Source organism: Salarias fasciatus, assembly GCF_902148845.1.
Source record: "Salarias fasciatus chromosome 7 unlocalized genomic scaffold, fSalaFa1.1 super_scaffold_4, whole genome shotgun sequence".
Lineage (NCBI taxonomy): Eukaryota > Metazoa > Chordata > Actinopteri > Blenniiformes > Blenniidae > Salarias > Salarias fasciatus.
This window is the reverse complement of record NW_021941229.1, coordinates 6,042,442-6,057,117: the sequence shown is the minus strand read 5'-3', so window position 1 is coordinate 6,057,117 and position 14,676 is coordinate 6,042,442. Positions and strand designations below refer to the sequence as shown.

The window sequence follows — 14,676 nt, the reverse complement described above, 5'->3', positions numbered from 1 at the left end:
AAAACGGGAAGTAAGAGAAACGCTGGAGGGACGCAGATGTTGGGACAGAGAGAGACGGAAAATTTGGATTTGATTCCCCTGGGAGGACGGACTTCGACATAGGATCTGCATTATCAGGTTGAAGACTGCCAGCTTCCTCTCACCTGCAGTTTGCTGTACCGCTGGAGCTGCAGGCTGTTGTGACATCTCCATCTGAGGCTGCTTCTTCTCGCTTGTGTTTTTTTTTCATACTCTTCCAACCCGGTGGATACGTGAGTAAAATAAGTTTTTTTCTCAGACACTGCTTGCGTCGTGCTCGTTAAAGGAGCGAGGGATTTGATTGATGTGCACCAACTGAAAGGGCCCCAACGATTAAACCCAAGCGCTTGGTAAAATCTCGGACATAAAAAAAAAAGAGAGATATGGTGAATTGATTGATTTGTCTTTGCAGTGTGGGGTGTGTTTCATTGTGAGTTTCACAGAGTTCTTGACAGTAGATGGGGTATTTTGACTTTCTATTTGCCCTGGTTCAGAAAAGAGGTCGTATTTATTTTTGAAGAAGAGTGTGAGGTCTCAATATTTTTTTTTCCTTCTCCCTGTTTCTTACACTTTATTTTTTTTGGGGACCAGATTTTGATTTTGAAAGAAAATAAATGCAGTGTTTTTGTACAGTTTCTTTGATGATTCTGGATATTCTGTTCCTTTGAGGTTTCCTAACATTTGATGTATATATATTTCTATGGTTTCTGAGTAATTACATGTTCGACTCATAGAGGGTGAGTTAAGTGATTTCTCAGTGGAGGCACCGCGCTATTATTATTGTCTTTGATACACTAATGCCTGAAACAACATCTACTGGTGATCGAGGAATTAGCCAATTCACCATCAACTGCTAAAAACCTGGGATCCTGTTGAATAATAGCTAGTAACCTCAGTTAGTATTCTTAGTGCCAGAAAAGGGTTACATAATATTGAGTTGAAGAATGCATGTGTCACACTATTGAAATTGATAGGCCACCTCATCTCCCGTGCAACATATTTATTTTTGCAGGAACTGCAAAAACAGGGAAATATTCACAAACAGGAGCGCACTCAGTGCGATCTGTTCACTGCCCATCACGGACTGACTATAGACTTCTACTGATACTTACCGAGGGGCCTCTGCTGGCAAAACCTATATTTGCTTTGCATTATAGCCAAATAGTAACAGTATTTTACAAGTAGAGGTTATTTAGAAAAATCTTGACTACCATTAAAAATTGCAGCTAAACATTTCAATTAACATCTCCCCATAATAAGGCCCCTCCTACCTGTGGAATGACCCAGGTGTGCTCACTGATCTTGGCAGCTGGCCCATGTTTCCAGTGGCTGATTGCTGCTGAAATACAAACAGAGTACTTTTATTATTTAGTACTATTACTTTTTAATACTTTTCTGAGCGTGAAAGTAATACTGGTGATTGAGCTTGATTTGGTTTTTGTCACAGACATTGAGATCTCAGGACTCACACACGCACACACACACACACACACACACACACACGCGCAGTCTCGTATTTCTATCCTTGTGGGGACCTTCCATTGACTCCCATTCATGTCTAGCCCCTAACCCTGACCCTTACCCTAACCCTAACCCACACCACAACAAAGCCTAACCCTAAAGAAATGTTTTTGCACTTTTACTTTTTTCAGTAACAACAACATGGTCAAGAAAACACTGTTTCTCCTACTTAGGACCGGAAAAAGGTCCCCACAAGGCACGTCGTTCCACGTTTTGCTATCCTTGTGGGGACATTTGGCCCCAACAAGGATAGAAATACGAGAACAAACAAACACACACACACACACACACACACACACACACACACACACACACACACACACACACACACACACACACACACACCACCTGTGGAATCATTTGTCTGATCTGAAATGAACTGAACACCGAACAGTTCCTCGTGTCTCCAGCAGGTGGCAGTATGAAGCTGAAGGCTGTTTGTGATCCTGCAGAAAAGAGAGAAGAAGAAGCAGCAGCAGCTGTGGAGGAAGTGTGTAGCGTGTGGCTCTCTCTTCCTGCAGCAACAATGAGTTCAGTTCAGGCTTTGAGAGAGTTTATCAACCAGAGACTAACTGCTGCTGCTGGAGAAATCTTCACCGTGTTTGAAGCAACTATCGTCCACTACGAGGAAGAGATGGCTCGTCAGCGCGAGCTGCTTCAGATCAGCTGCCAGCATCATCAGATCAAGTTAACAGGTATGGAGGAGTCTGGATGGAGACATGAGAGTGACTGGTGGAGGAACTCCACGGTTGTTCCTGCTTTGATTGATCCTCCACAGACAGGAGCAGGAGGCTGGGTCGTTGTGGTGAATGCTGGTTGTGTTTTATCCAGAAATCTTTCCAGAAGTCAGTGTTTCAGCTGTTGATAACATTATCTCTAAATAGTACTCATACAAACAGTTGATAGATGTCAGGAAATCATACACGTGAAATCTTTTCAATGTTTTTCATTCCTTGTTTGTTTTATTAAGTCCATTTTCACGCTGGTGACATACAGAGAAAAAACCCCAACAGGTTTTATCAAGACCAAAAGAGCCTCAGGACAGAGAGGACGAGAACAGATTCGTTGTTTGCTGATTCAATCAAAGGAAATTAAATGAAAATAGTCATATTCAAGAGCTTATTCCCACTGTTCTTTGTTCAGTCTTCACATATGATGGGGCTAAGCCTGTTCAGAAGTTTTCCACCCTTGCAGAGCTGGTCCTGGTCCTGGTCCTCTCTGAAGCAGTGTTTTCTGTGGTGGGACAAAACCAAAAGACCAAAACCAGAACAGCTTGGCCTTGGTTGGAACCCTGTCATCAATAATGACAAAGATGGCTGCCCTCGAGACCTACTTTTAGTGAGAGCCCTCGCCAGCAATCATCCTGGCCCTAAAGAAGGCCACGAGCGAGTACAAGACTCAGATCCTCAACATTTTGACACTAGCATCCTTTATCTACAACCTGATATAATGGGATTACAGCTGAACAGAGATACACCAGCGTTAATACTACACTGCAAAATATTACATGCCAAATTGAATACATTTTTTAACTTCCTGCTTCTTTTCAGACCTTTTTTGTTTGTATTCTGTTGTTGTTTTTAAATTCATTTTTAAACGTTTGAAATAAATTATTTCATTCTTATATAGAAATTGCGTTTTGTTGTCTGTGGATTTGTACTCTGCACACTTGAGTTGAGTGTAATCAAGTGTAGTTAAAAATAACTGCAATGAAAAGGCTATTGTCTGGACTGTATAATAATGCAATGTGATGTAATTAGGCAACTGTTGTGTGTGAAGGGTCCATCCTGGACAGTTGGCCAGTCTGCTGCAGGGCCAACACAGAGGGACAGGCCACCATTCACACTCACATTCACGCCTCGGGGCAGTTTTAGGGTTGCCGATTAGCCTGACATTAGGGCTGCCACAAACGATTATTTTGGTAGTCGACTAATCACTGATTATTTTTTCGATTTGTCGACTCATCGCATCATATATAAATTAAATGTAGAACATAGTTTATCGCACCACCGTGAAGCTGCTCTTATATAACCATAATTAGATTTCAGCTTTAAGTGTTTCAGGTATATTCTAGCTAAAAATAAAGACAATTCAGATGAGAGTTCATTAAACCTTTATTTAATGGCATAAATTGCAAATACTTGAGTAAAAAAAGGAAAAGGCACTTGCCTAAACAACACAAAAATAAATCCTTCACGTTAATTTTTTTTTCTTAATTTGTGTTCAGCATCAAGCAGAGCAACAATAAGGCAGGCACCTGTAACTACGGAATTATTGAAGTTTTCGTCTGACTGACTCAAATCAAACAAAAGTGCATTTTGTGTTCAGTGCTCAACTGTATACAACTTTATTACACTCTGACTCTACGTAATCCCAAACTACACACGGCTCTTGTTCACAGCCAGGAAAGTCAGCATTTCTACGTGTGTTGGAGACAGACTGCTCTCTTTTGGGATCAGATGTTCTGCTGCGGAGAAAATCCGCTCCGATGGGGTGAAGCTCTGAAACATAACGTTAGAAAACATTAGCGCGACGTCACTTCTTATTAAAACACATCACTGTTATAACGTTACAGAAAACATGAAATGAGTGCTAAAGGCAACTAATGAATCAAATCGTCACCGCTAATGTTAACAGCTATGAGTAAACAGCAAGTCAGCGCTCTATGCTAATATTATTAGCTTACCGAGACGACGGGCAATCATCGTTGCCACGAGCCACGACGTGTTTCCGTTTCGGCTGCTCGTGCATCACAGTTGTGCTGCATTGCACTTTTCTCTGACGTTTTCTTGACATGCTCCCACATTTTTGAGCTCCGCTGCCGCTGTGTGGCCATGTTGTCGCAGCTGACACGACTGCGCATGTGTGTCAAACACAGAAAGGCAGACGCGGCAGTGGAAGGGACCGCAGCAGTTTCGGACAAAAACAAACATTAAAAAAAAAAAGAAAAAAACACGACTAGTCGACTATTAAATTAGTAGTCGATTATTTTAATAGTCGACATAATCGCGATTAATCGACTAATCGTGGCAGCCCTACCTGACATGCATGTTCTTGGACTGTGGAAGGAAGCCGTATTGTCCACGCACACAGGGGGAGAACATGCAAACTCCACACAGAAAGGCCCCGAGCCTCGGCCGGTATTTGAAACCAAGTATTTGAATCCTGTGAGGCAGGAGCGCTAATCCCTGCCCCACTGTGCAACCAATAGATTGTTTATATATCAGTGGCGGACCGTGCATTTCACACTAAGGCCTTCAGAACAGATTCGCCTGAACCAATCCACCTCTCAATAACTATTTTGTCTACAAAAAAAAATCTTATTATGCAGATATGCACATAAAGAGTTGTTGCACAGCAGATAGATACTTGTGCAGCCAGAATAAATGCCTTTGCTTAAGTACATAAGTCTCCTACTACATCTGTGCACATACAATGAGCATCAACAACTTAATAAAACAGCAATATTATTCAGGAAAAGAGGAACATTTTACTCACCAAAATCCCGATTATTTGAAAACAAAATCCATCCTCCTTTCCTTCCTCAAAAAGAGTTCAACTGCTCTGTCATATAGATTATCCGTGTGTTTCAGTCCCATAAAGCCAGGGCTGAAAGTCCAGCTTGCCCTGTGGTATTTCTGGCGTAAGTTTTATTTCTCTTCAGGTCTTCTTCTTCTTCTTCTTCTTCTTCTTCTTCTTCTTCTTCTTCTTCTTCTTCTTCTTCTTCTTCTTCTTCTTCTTCTTCTTCTTCTTCTTCTTCTTCTTCTTCTTCTTCTTCTTCTTCTTCTTTGGAATAATTGAGGTAGGCGATCAACAACTTAGGTGCATACCGCCCCCTACTGTATCTCTTGGTGAATGTAAATCAGAAGGCCTGGATATGCTGTTGTTAGAAGCTAGAAGGTGCTGAGTCGCCAACTCGAAATCTGATTGGTTGAAGCAGCTGTCTGTTTGACGCTTCACTTTACTTCACTGCGCCATCAGGAACGGATAGCGAAGGCCTCGGGCAGATTTCTTTGACCCTAGCAACAGATGATGCCTGAAATCTGATTGGTTAAATGATTTAATATGAAAAAAACATGTCTGGAAGCAGCGGAACCACGGGGAAACTATGAAAGGAACTGGAACATACCGTTTGGAATCATTTATTAATTATTTATGGACAAAATATAATTTACATCAGTCTGTAATTCAGATAATTTTTAGGCCAGCAGAGAAGGCTTTGCAGGCCCTGACGGCCCACCACTGTTATATATATATGTTTTTTCAATAGATCATTATACTAAACTTAAAACAGACATGCGCCCTAATAAAGTTTGTCTAAGTAGAGTTGCCATAACTAGCTGTTTTGCTGTAAATCGGGTCATGATCATGCGGGCGCAGAAGCATCTGGAACGGATCGTATTCCGGTTGCAGATCGGGTACTGACAGTCGAACCGCAGGTTGCAGGCCGCCATCTTGGAATATTGCGTCATCACGGCGGAACATGCGCTGAATGAAGTCGCGCCTGATTTACATAGAATTCCACTTATTAAGGAGAATAAACCGTCTGTTTAGATTCAAAATCAATTCTGAATGAAGTGTTCAGGCGTTTACATGGTCATTTTAGAGCAGACTGAGGCTTTATTCGTATTGAAAGAGGAATAAAAAGTCCCATGTAAACACACAGAATATCTGTAAAACCTTCTCCAAAGTCGTGTTGTCAGTACAGAGTGCTCAGTGCTCGTGTTAGCCGCAGTGTACAGTGCTGTTTTCTTCAGTTCTTACATATAAAACTTGCATATAAATCCAGTATAAATGTAGGTTCACATACACTTAAACAAATATACACCTAACATACACCCCAATGAAGCTATTTTCATTCCGTGGAGCTGGTTTCAGTGGAAGTTCGTTCATCTGCACGTCATCGATGTCTGAGAAACTGCGGTGGAGTGTCTGTTGAGCTGTAGGTTGTCTGCATTGTGATGAAGTCCCACACAGCAGCACATTAAGTGAAGCTAATTGTTTCGAGCAGTTTTTTTTATAACGTGTGATTAAACTTCCTGAATTAAAGAGTATACATTTTCAAATGACATACAGGACACTGTATAGAACAGAATCCAACACCATGTCCTCGCACCGCAACAGGCTGCTGAAAGCTTTATATGCAGGGTTGGGAGGGTTACTTTAAAAATGTAATCAAGACGAGGACAAATACAGCGTCTCATTCGCTCAGTGTATTGACAACTCTCACAGCGAACATGTAGCTCGAATAGCAAGTGGCAAATTCCGTGGGAACGTGGATTGTTTCTTTCTTTGTTAACCAGATAACATAGAATGGGCGACTGCAGACGGCGGCCTCTCGGCTGGTCAGCACCGATCGGTAGTAGCGATCGCTGCGTCGTCTACTCCTTGTATATCTACGGTAGTGCAGTAAAGTGTCGCAGTATCTGAGGACGGCGCATATGTCTGTTGTAATGCTGGTATACTCAATCTGATTTTCAAGTGTAATCCTGTTCAGTGATACATGTTTGTATCAGATATAGCTTTAATAAGATGAAACTTTTTTTATGTACATTAATGGATTACAGTTATGTATTTTTTTATATCTTAATTGCATCACACCGTTGCATGTAATCCGTTACTCTCCAGCGCTGTTTATTATCAAGCCGTGATGTAAAGGCTGCAGGCTATTTTTTAAATTTGAATGAAAGTTTTGAATTCACCACTTCAATCCTTTTTTTTTTTTTTTTTAAGCAAGTGAAGTTTAGTTATAAAATGCTTTTCACACATAAAATCATAAAGTGCTGCAAAGAACATGGTAAAAGAAGACAAAATTCATTATACATGTCAGATTTTAGAACAGGGACTGTAGGCGTAATGTAACTAACCTTTGATCTTGGACTTTTTTGTCTCTCCAGAGCTTCCACAGCAACAGGACTGTACGGAGGAGCAGCTCTTCAAGCTGGAAGCAAACGACTGTGTAGAGCAGGAAGAACCAGAACCTCCACAAATCAAAGAGGAACCAGAAACTCCACAGATCAGGGACCAGGCGGAACCACAAAATCAACACATCAAAGAGGAGCAGGAGGAATCAGAACCTCCACAGATGACTGAGCAGGAGGAACTCTGTACCAACCAGGAGTCAGAGCGGCTCATACTGAAGTTTGAAGGTGAAACCTTGAAGGTCCCTTCTGTTCAGGAGCAAAGCTACCTGAGTGAACCAGAAGTAGCAGACACTGAGCAGTTCCTCTCTCTTGACTCTGAAGTCCATGATGTGACAAAACACATTGACTCAGAATCAACTAGAAATGCGGAGATTAACAAAATCAGCGTATTTCAAAGTGACTGTGTGGAGAACGTTCCTGTGTCAGAGAATCAGGCTGAGCGTGAAAAGATTCTTTGTGAGGAAACCTGTGGGAAAACTGTCCAGAAAAAAACCCAAATTATGTCAGAGCTTAAGAAGTGTCACTGAGAAGAAAAACGTTTGTGACATCTGTAGTAAAATTTGCAGACGACGAGCGGATTTGTTGATCCACATGAGAATTCACACAGGAGAGAAGCCATATTCTTGTGAAACGTGTGGGAAAAGTTTCCGTCATAAGGGTCATTTGTTGTACCACATTAGAAGTCACACAGGTGAGAAGCCGTATTCTTGTGAAAAATGTGGGAGGCGTTTTAGTCGAAAATGTTATTTGTCGGACCACATTAGGACTCACACGGGTGAGAAGCCATATTTATGTGGAAAATGTCACACACCTTTCAGGCAACAGTCCAGTCTGAGACGTCACATGAGAACTCACACAGGGGAGAAGCCGTATTCTTGTGAAACATGCAGGAGAAGCTTTAGTCAGCACGGTGCATTGATGCATCAACTCAAAAATAGATCTCATTCAGTTATTCAATCTTTCGCCCAAAATCCCAAGTTACCCTACAGTTTTGGATCAAAATTAATTTGAAATGCATGAACAGAAATTACTTTTAATTTTTACAACCAAACTGCATTTTTTGGAGTCAAAATAAAAAAAGGAATTTTTATTTTCTTTTACAAGACTGCGTATTCTTTGACTTAATTATCATTTTGTGTTTCAGTTTAATGAAGACTAATTTTTGAAAAGCTGCATCAGCAAATATCTACCACCATTCCATTTGAAATTGTCAAAATTTGAGGATTTTATGCATAAACTGAAATGCTTTTCATTTCAAGGTTATGGCTGCATTATTTATCATGTGAATAAATTAATTGTTCAAACTGCATTTTCGTTTTCTTCTTTGGGTTACACATTTTATGACATGTTGAAATTTGTTTTATGGGAATTTTTTTTCATCAGTGAAATTACTGGTGTCGTGGAGTATTTGGCCACTTTCTCGCTAAAGCCTCTTGGCGACTTTTTTTTTTTTTTTTTAAAGCGACAAGCGACAAATCTGGCGACTTTTTCTGGTGCTCTGGAGACCCTGGCGTGACAGGACGTCTCGTTCTATTGCTGTGAGCCCCTCCCCCGTCCCAAAGCACTCACAAGCGGTCGGAGCAGAGAGGAGGAGACCCACACCAATCCACGAACACACTTCAAATGAGTCGCAAATCCGCCGCTGCTCGCGCCCTGGGCCACAGAGCGGGATGGACATGTAAATATTTCTTCACTGTCACACTTTTGTCAGCTCATTTGTAGTTCTAAACATATTTAGGGTGTTTCATGTACTCACTTTTGCTTCTCGAACAACTTTATTCCTCTCTCCTACAGCGTCCTTTACAATTACATGCAAATTGCCAATTATGCAAATTAGGTGATGACGTCATATAGCGACTTTTAGGACAGCCAATAGCTATTTTCCTTACTGGAGAGTTGACAACACTGTGATCCTGCCGATAAGTGAGAGAAGAAGCAGCAGAAGCTGTGGTAGTCCATGGGCGTCACCCCAGATTTTCACTTGTCGGCACCAGTCAGGGTGACGAAGGTTACTTATATTTTTTGAAAAGATCTATGTCTGTAGATGATATTTTGGTATGATAGATCTTCCAGAGTGGTAGCTAAATCATAGTTATCAGCTCATGAAGTATACCTGCCCCTTCAAGAAATTGCATTTCAGATACCGGTACATATCCTGCTTTAGGCTTGTGTACAGGACATCTGTAAATGCTTCACAACATTGTCTCTGGTATCATTTTAAAGGGGGCGATCTAACCTCATTCAAGATAAAATGTGAACCTTTCTGAGCAAAATAGAGGTTACTAGAGCTCCTTGAACTGTCAAAACTTAGGCGAAAAATACAATTTTCGCCTAAATGATATACTATCTTTTAGCCCTGTGTCATCTAGGAGCAACAGGGACGCAAAATTCAAAGTCTACAACACTCCCAGGACCATAATGATTCAGAAAATGTATAATATGCCTATACTATGTCTTGCCATGGATGATTGTGAGCCTTAGATTAGAAGAGCAGTAGGTCTCCTATTACATAAACTCTAGAACAGCTGGGATATATATGGTAACATAAAGGACACCAAAATAGGATAGGGAACCATAGTGTAATAGAACAACCTACAAGGAGGATGCACAAAGCAAAATGTATCAGAAGTGTGTGGTACTGTGGAATTAGTGGAAACAGGGCTGCCACGTGAAGGCTCAGTACCGCTAGCCCCTTTTATTTATTTTTTTAGGTTTTATATGTTTTTATATATTTTTTTTTGTGTTTTTTTTTTAAAAAAAGCATGTGAATGTTTGTCCTTACCATGAAGGAAATAAGGTCACCACAATGGGATAAGGAAGTTTGAGTTTAATGAACAACATATTGATGTATTAATCAGAACAGCATTATAATGAACTCCTTGCAGTGTCACTCAAACGCCTCGTCTCTCTCATCTTCTGACTCCTCGAGTTCGAGCTCAGGCTCTGGATCATCCTGCAGTTTCTGGTTGCTGCATGTCCGCAGCTTGCACATATCTGTGCATGCCAGTCCATTTGATAAGCATGTGCAGCTTGGCATTTTGTATGAATGGACACAGTTGCATGTTAGCAATTCTAGGACTACGTCTGGTGCAGGTGGAGAGCGCATACCGCACACGATATATGAACATCAGCAAACTGGCAAGCTCAGTTGGAGACAGCCTCTGTGACAGTCTAATGGCAAGCTGACAATTTACTGGATGGGGATTCTTCCAGCAGGAGCCTCGGTGGGAGATGTCACTGTGAGGTTCTTTCAGAGCTCCACTCCAGATGTCATGAAAAGCTTTGGCTTCCAAGTGAGCTGAGGTTGTGTTCAGCTTGTCTTTCCTCGTGTCTCCAGCAGGTGGCAGTATGAAGCTGAAGGTTGTTTGTGATCCTGCAGAAAAGTGAGAGAAGAAGAAGCAGCAGCTGTGGAGGAAGTGTGTAACGTGTGGGTCTGTCTTCTGTGTCCTCGTGTCTCTTTTCCTGCAGCAACAATGAGTTCAGTTCAGGCTTTGAGAGAGTTTATCAACCGGAGACTAACTGCTGCTGCTGGAGAAATCTTCACCGTGTTTGAAGCAACTATCGTCCGCTACGAGGAAGAGATGGCTCGTCAGCGCGAACTGCTTCAGATCAGCTGCCAGCATCATCAGATCAAGTTAACAGGTATGGAGGAGTCTGAATGGAGACATTAGAGAGTGGCTGGTGGAGGAACTCCACGGTTGTTCCTGCTTTGATTGATCCTCCAGTGCGAACATTCCTGGTTATTATCTGTCCGTCTGCTGTTGTGTTTCATCGTACAAGAGTCAGCCCGGTCTGTTTACTTTAAGGCCATCCGTTTTCCGGATTGATATGGGTAAACGAAAAACCATCCCATTCCCCCTGTCCGTTTGGAATAAGGTAAACAAAAAACGGCCAGCTGGCTGGTTGTTTCTGCACAGTTTTTAATGTTTCTACAGTTTGAAATTAAATCTTTAATTTTGTTAGAATACATATGTCAATGTTCACTGTTTTTTTGCACGTTTGCTCAACCATAATGTGCAGATCATGTAAAAAAACCAGCTTGACTGCTTGAAAATATTCATGAAAATATTCATGCAGTCAATAATATTCAACAAAATAAAAGCAAGAATAAACACTAAAGGAAATTGTACTTAAGTCAAAGGGGTAAATCTGGAACACTCTGGACAAGGAACTTAAAAATGGCAAAGTCTTTAATATATTCCAAAAATTATACAAAACAAGAGTCATTAAGAAATACATTACGTTGAAACAGCAAATAAACACAACAACACATACCATAAAAAATTCACAACCAAGCTAAACATTTTCTTTTTTTTCTTTAACTAATCAATAATTAATTTTTTATTTTTGTTTGTTTTGTTTTTTGTAATTATTTCCATTTACCATTTATTCTGAATACTATTCGCGACCTGAAAAAGGGAAGGGGGAGATGAATAAAGAAAAAGGATGAAAACTAGACAGAAAAAGAGAGGATAGGGAAAGGGAAATGAAAAAGAGAAGAAAGAGTAGAACAAAAAGGAAGGAAAAGGAGTAATGGGAATAGAAGGAAAAAAATGAAATAAAAAATAAAGGACAGGAAAAAATGGGAAAAAAAATATTACTCCCTTTGCTATGTTCTATTTGGACTGTTGTCTGTGGTTCGACTTTTGTATGGTTTTGTTTTTTTTAGGGCTGTCAAATGATTAAAATTTTTAATCAGATTAATCACAGCTTACAAATTAATTAATCATGATTAATCACAAATAATCGCAATTTCCAACCATGTCTGAAATACACCCTTTTCTCCTGTATTGCATTAACAAAAAAACGACAGGACATGATTATATATATTTGACACGTGATGTGTTTTATATTTAAGGCTCCAAATAAAATAAATATTCAAAAAACTAAAACATGCACACCATAACATAATGTCTGTGTGTGTGCAGTGCTCCCTCTGCAGTCCCTCTAAAGTTGGCTTTTGGCAGGAGTTTGGCAAGAGATACCACACTTTTTTCTTGCACAATTAAACAGGGCATTCTTAGCCAGTGTTTCTTTTTGTGTGGAAAACAGAAAACTGCTTCAACATTTTTTTTTATCAAACAAGTAGAATCCATGGAGCCAGCCAGCTTGTCTCCCTCCATATTGCTTTCTTCTTCTGTTTTGATAAATGAATTGACGCCAGGCCTCCTTTGCCTCCTGTCTGCTGCCCGTCCATGCTTCACGTGTCCGCGTGGGTGTGCGCTGCGCGTTGGTCCGCGTGACGTAAAAATCGTCATGAATTCCTGTCCGCTGGGGTCCACGCGGACCGAACCGCGGACGTCCGCGCAGCTGCCAGATTGTAGTGTGGGAGAAAGCGCGTGCGCATCGGTGGTGCGCGGACACTCCAAAGCAGACGCGGAAACGCGTACATGTGAAGCATGGACGAGCCGAGCTGAGGTGAGGCTTCTTCTTCTTCTTCGTTTGCTGGCAGCTTGCAGGCAGCTTGCATTCCACGCGGGTGCACTACCGCCACCCGCTGGTAGAGGTGAGGCTTGTCATGATGCGCATGCGTTAAAAATTTTAATCAGATTATTTACATAAATTAATTAACGCAATTAACACGTTATTTTTGACAGCCCTAGTTTTTTTTTTTTTTTCCCCCCCATACAGCGGTGAGATAAAGGTGGGCAAAATAAGCTTCAGCTTCAGCCCTAAACCTTTTCGGTCAAACTTTTGTACCTTTTGTATTTTTCTGTTTGTTATGCTTTATGACCTAAATAAAATCTATCTATGTAAAAATAGGTTTGTTATGAAGAAGGCCGGTGTCCATCAGGCACCGAGTCGGAGCCAGAAGGAATCTGTCTTTCACAGGTTTGTGTGCAGTTCTGTTGTGGAAAAATGATCTACACAGTAGTTCAACCTGTGAGGAATAAAGAAACCAAGATGGTCTTTGTGTTGTCTTGAAGCTTCAGGACACACAGAGCCATGCTGTCTGCAGGACTGCTCGCTCCTGGGTCGGTGTTGTTGAGTTCATAGAACACAAATGCTTGCTCGCTCTGGAGGGAGAGACGCTTCACAATTCACGCTGACATAAAGCTGTTGACTGACACGGTGTGATGGCAGTGTGCTGGTAAATATGTTTTCATCTGAGCTCAAAGTTTGTGCAGATAATCTTCAAGGAAGCAACTGAAACTGTGCATTAAAAAAAAATAGAACTGGAACATTTCATTCAGCTGAGCATCAGTTCAAAACACTTCATGCAACTGGGGATGTATTGAAATTAAAATTTGTGACTGAAGACGATTGAAATTGAAATGCTTTGGACGAATGCCAAATACTGAATGTGGTGAAGTTTTTTCCGCTTTTTTGTTTTAATTGCATAAACAGCCTAGAATAAAGTTTTAGACATATGTTTAAAAAAGTAAATATTTATTGAATATTCTGACAAAAGAAGCAAGACAAAGTTTTTCATTTGTATTAGACTTTCAAACAAAACATGCATTCCAAAAAATAACTGAGGTGCATTTAAGTTGAAAAACCCACAACAAATAAATGATTGTCCTTTTGGCTCCACTACAGTAGATTGGCTAACAATGTAAACAGAAGGCTCAAATAAATAAACATATCGTTTGAAAGTTCGCGAGACGTAGAACATCAACAAACTTTATTTGAACTCCCAAGATGAACGACAAGCCCACAGGATGGCGACAAGGGGCAGCACATAAGATTCAGGTGCGTGACGCTCTTTCACTACTCCAGAGGATTATGAGGTTAATTTTGGTCAGAGGAGAGCGCGGATAGATGGAAAATGACCACAAAACAGTAAGGAAATAAAATATGTTGTGTTTGGTGTGAATAGCTTTGAGATTTGGTGAAGAAGTGTGTGAGAAACATGCGCTCTGAGGCCTTGGCTGTGAAATGTGAAGATGGGTTTTCGGTTCGTTTTTCTCCCTGATGGGAGGCGGTCCGCTCAGAGAATATTCTGCCTGGTGTCATCTTAAAGAAGCCCAGTATGTTGGGGTGGAGCAGACGGATCTCTGGTTCTGTTGGGTTTTGTGTCGGGAGGTGCGGGTGAGGGGGGGCGGTACAGTGTCTGTCGGGCTGAAGGCGTTAACGCCTTGTTTTTATCATCCTGGCATAAAAGTACTTACTTTAGGGGTTTTGTATGGATGTGGGACTTCTGGGACTTACTTACATTTTGCTGCAGAGGCTTTGACACCTTGGCTAAGACCAATAGCTGTTTGTTTCAGTA

At 41.1% G+C, this 14,676-nt stretch overlaps 2 protein-coding genes across 2 annotated transcripts in view; both read left to right on the top strand.

The window, feature by feature from the left end:
- Positions 1-2,060: 2,060 nt before the first annotated feature.
- Positions 2,061-10,850, top strand: LOC115383408 (bromodomain-containing protein DDB_G0280777-like). Its single transcript, XM_030085587.1, has 3 exons — positions 2,061-2,234; positions 7,437-7,646; positions 10,804-10,850. The coding sequence occupies exons 1-3, from the start codon at positions 2,066-2,068 to the stop codon at positions 10,848-10,850; spliced, it is 426 nt and encodes a 141-aa protein (XP_029941447.1). The 5' UTR covers positions 2,061-2,065.
- Positions 10,851-10,904: 54 nt separating this feature from the next.
- LOC115382828 (uncharacterized) overlaps positions 10,905-14,676 on the top strand; it is a 172,610-nt gene continuing 168,838 nt past the window's right edge. Inside the window, exon 1 of the mRNA XM_030084746.1 lies at positions 10,905-11,105. Coding sequence (XP_029940606.1) covers positions 10,937-11,105 — 169 coding nt within the window. The 5' untranslated portion in view covers positions 10,905-10,936. The remainder of the gene's footprint in view (positions 11,106-14,676) is intronic.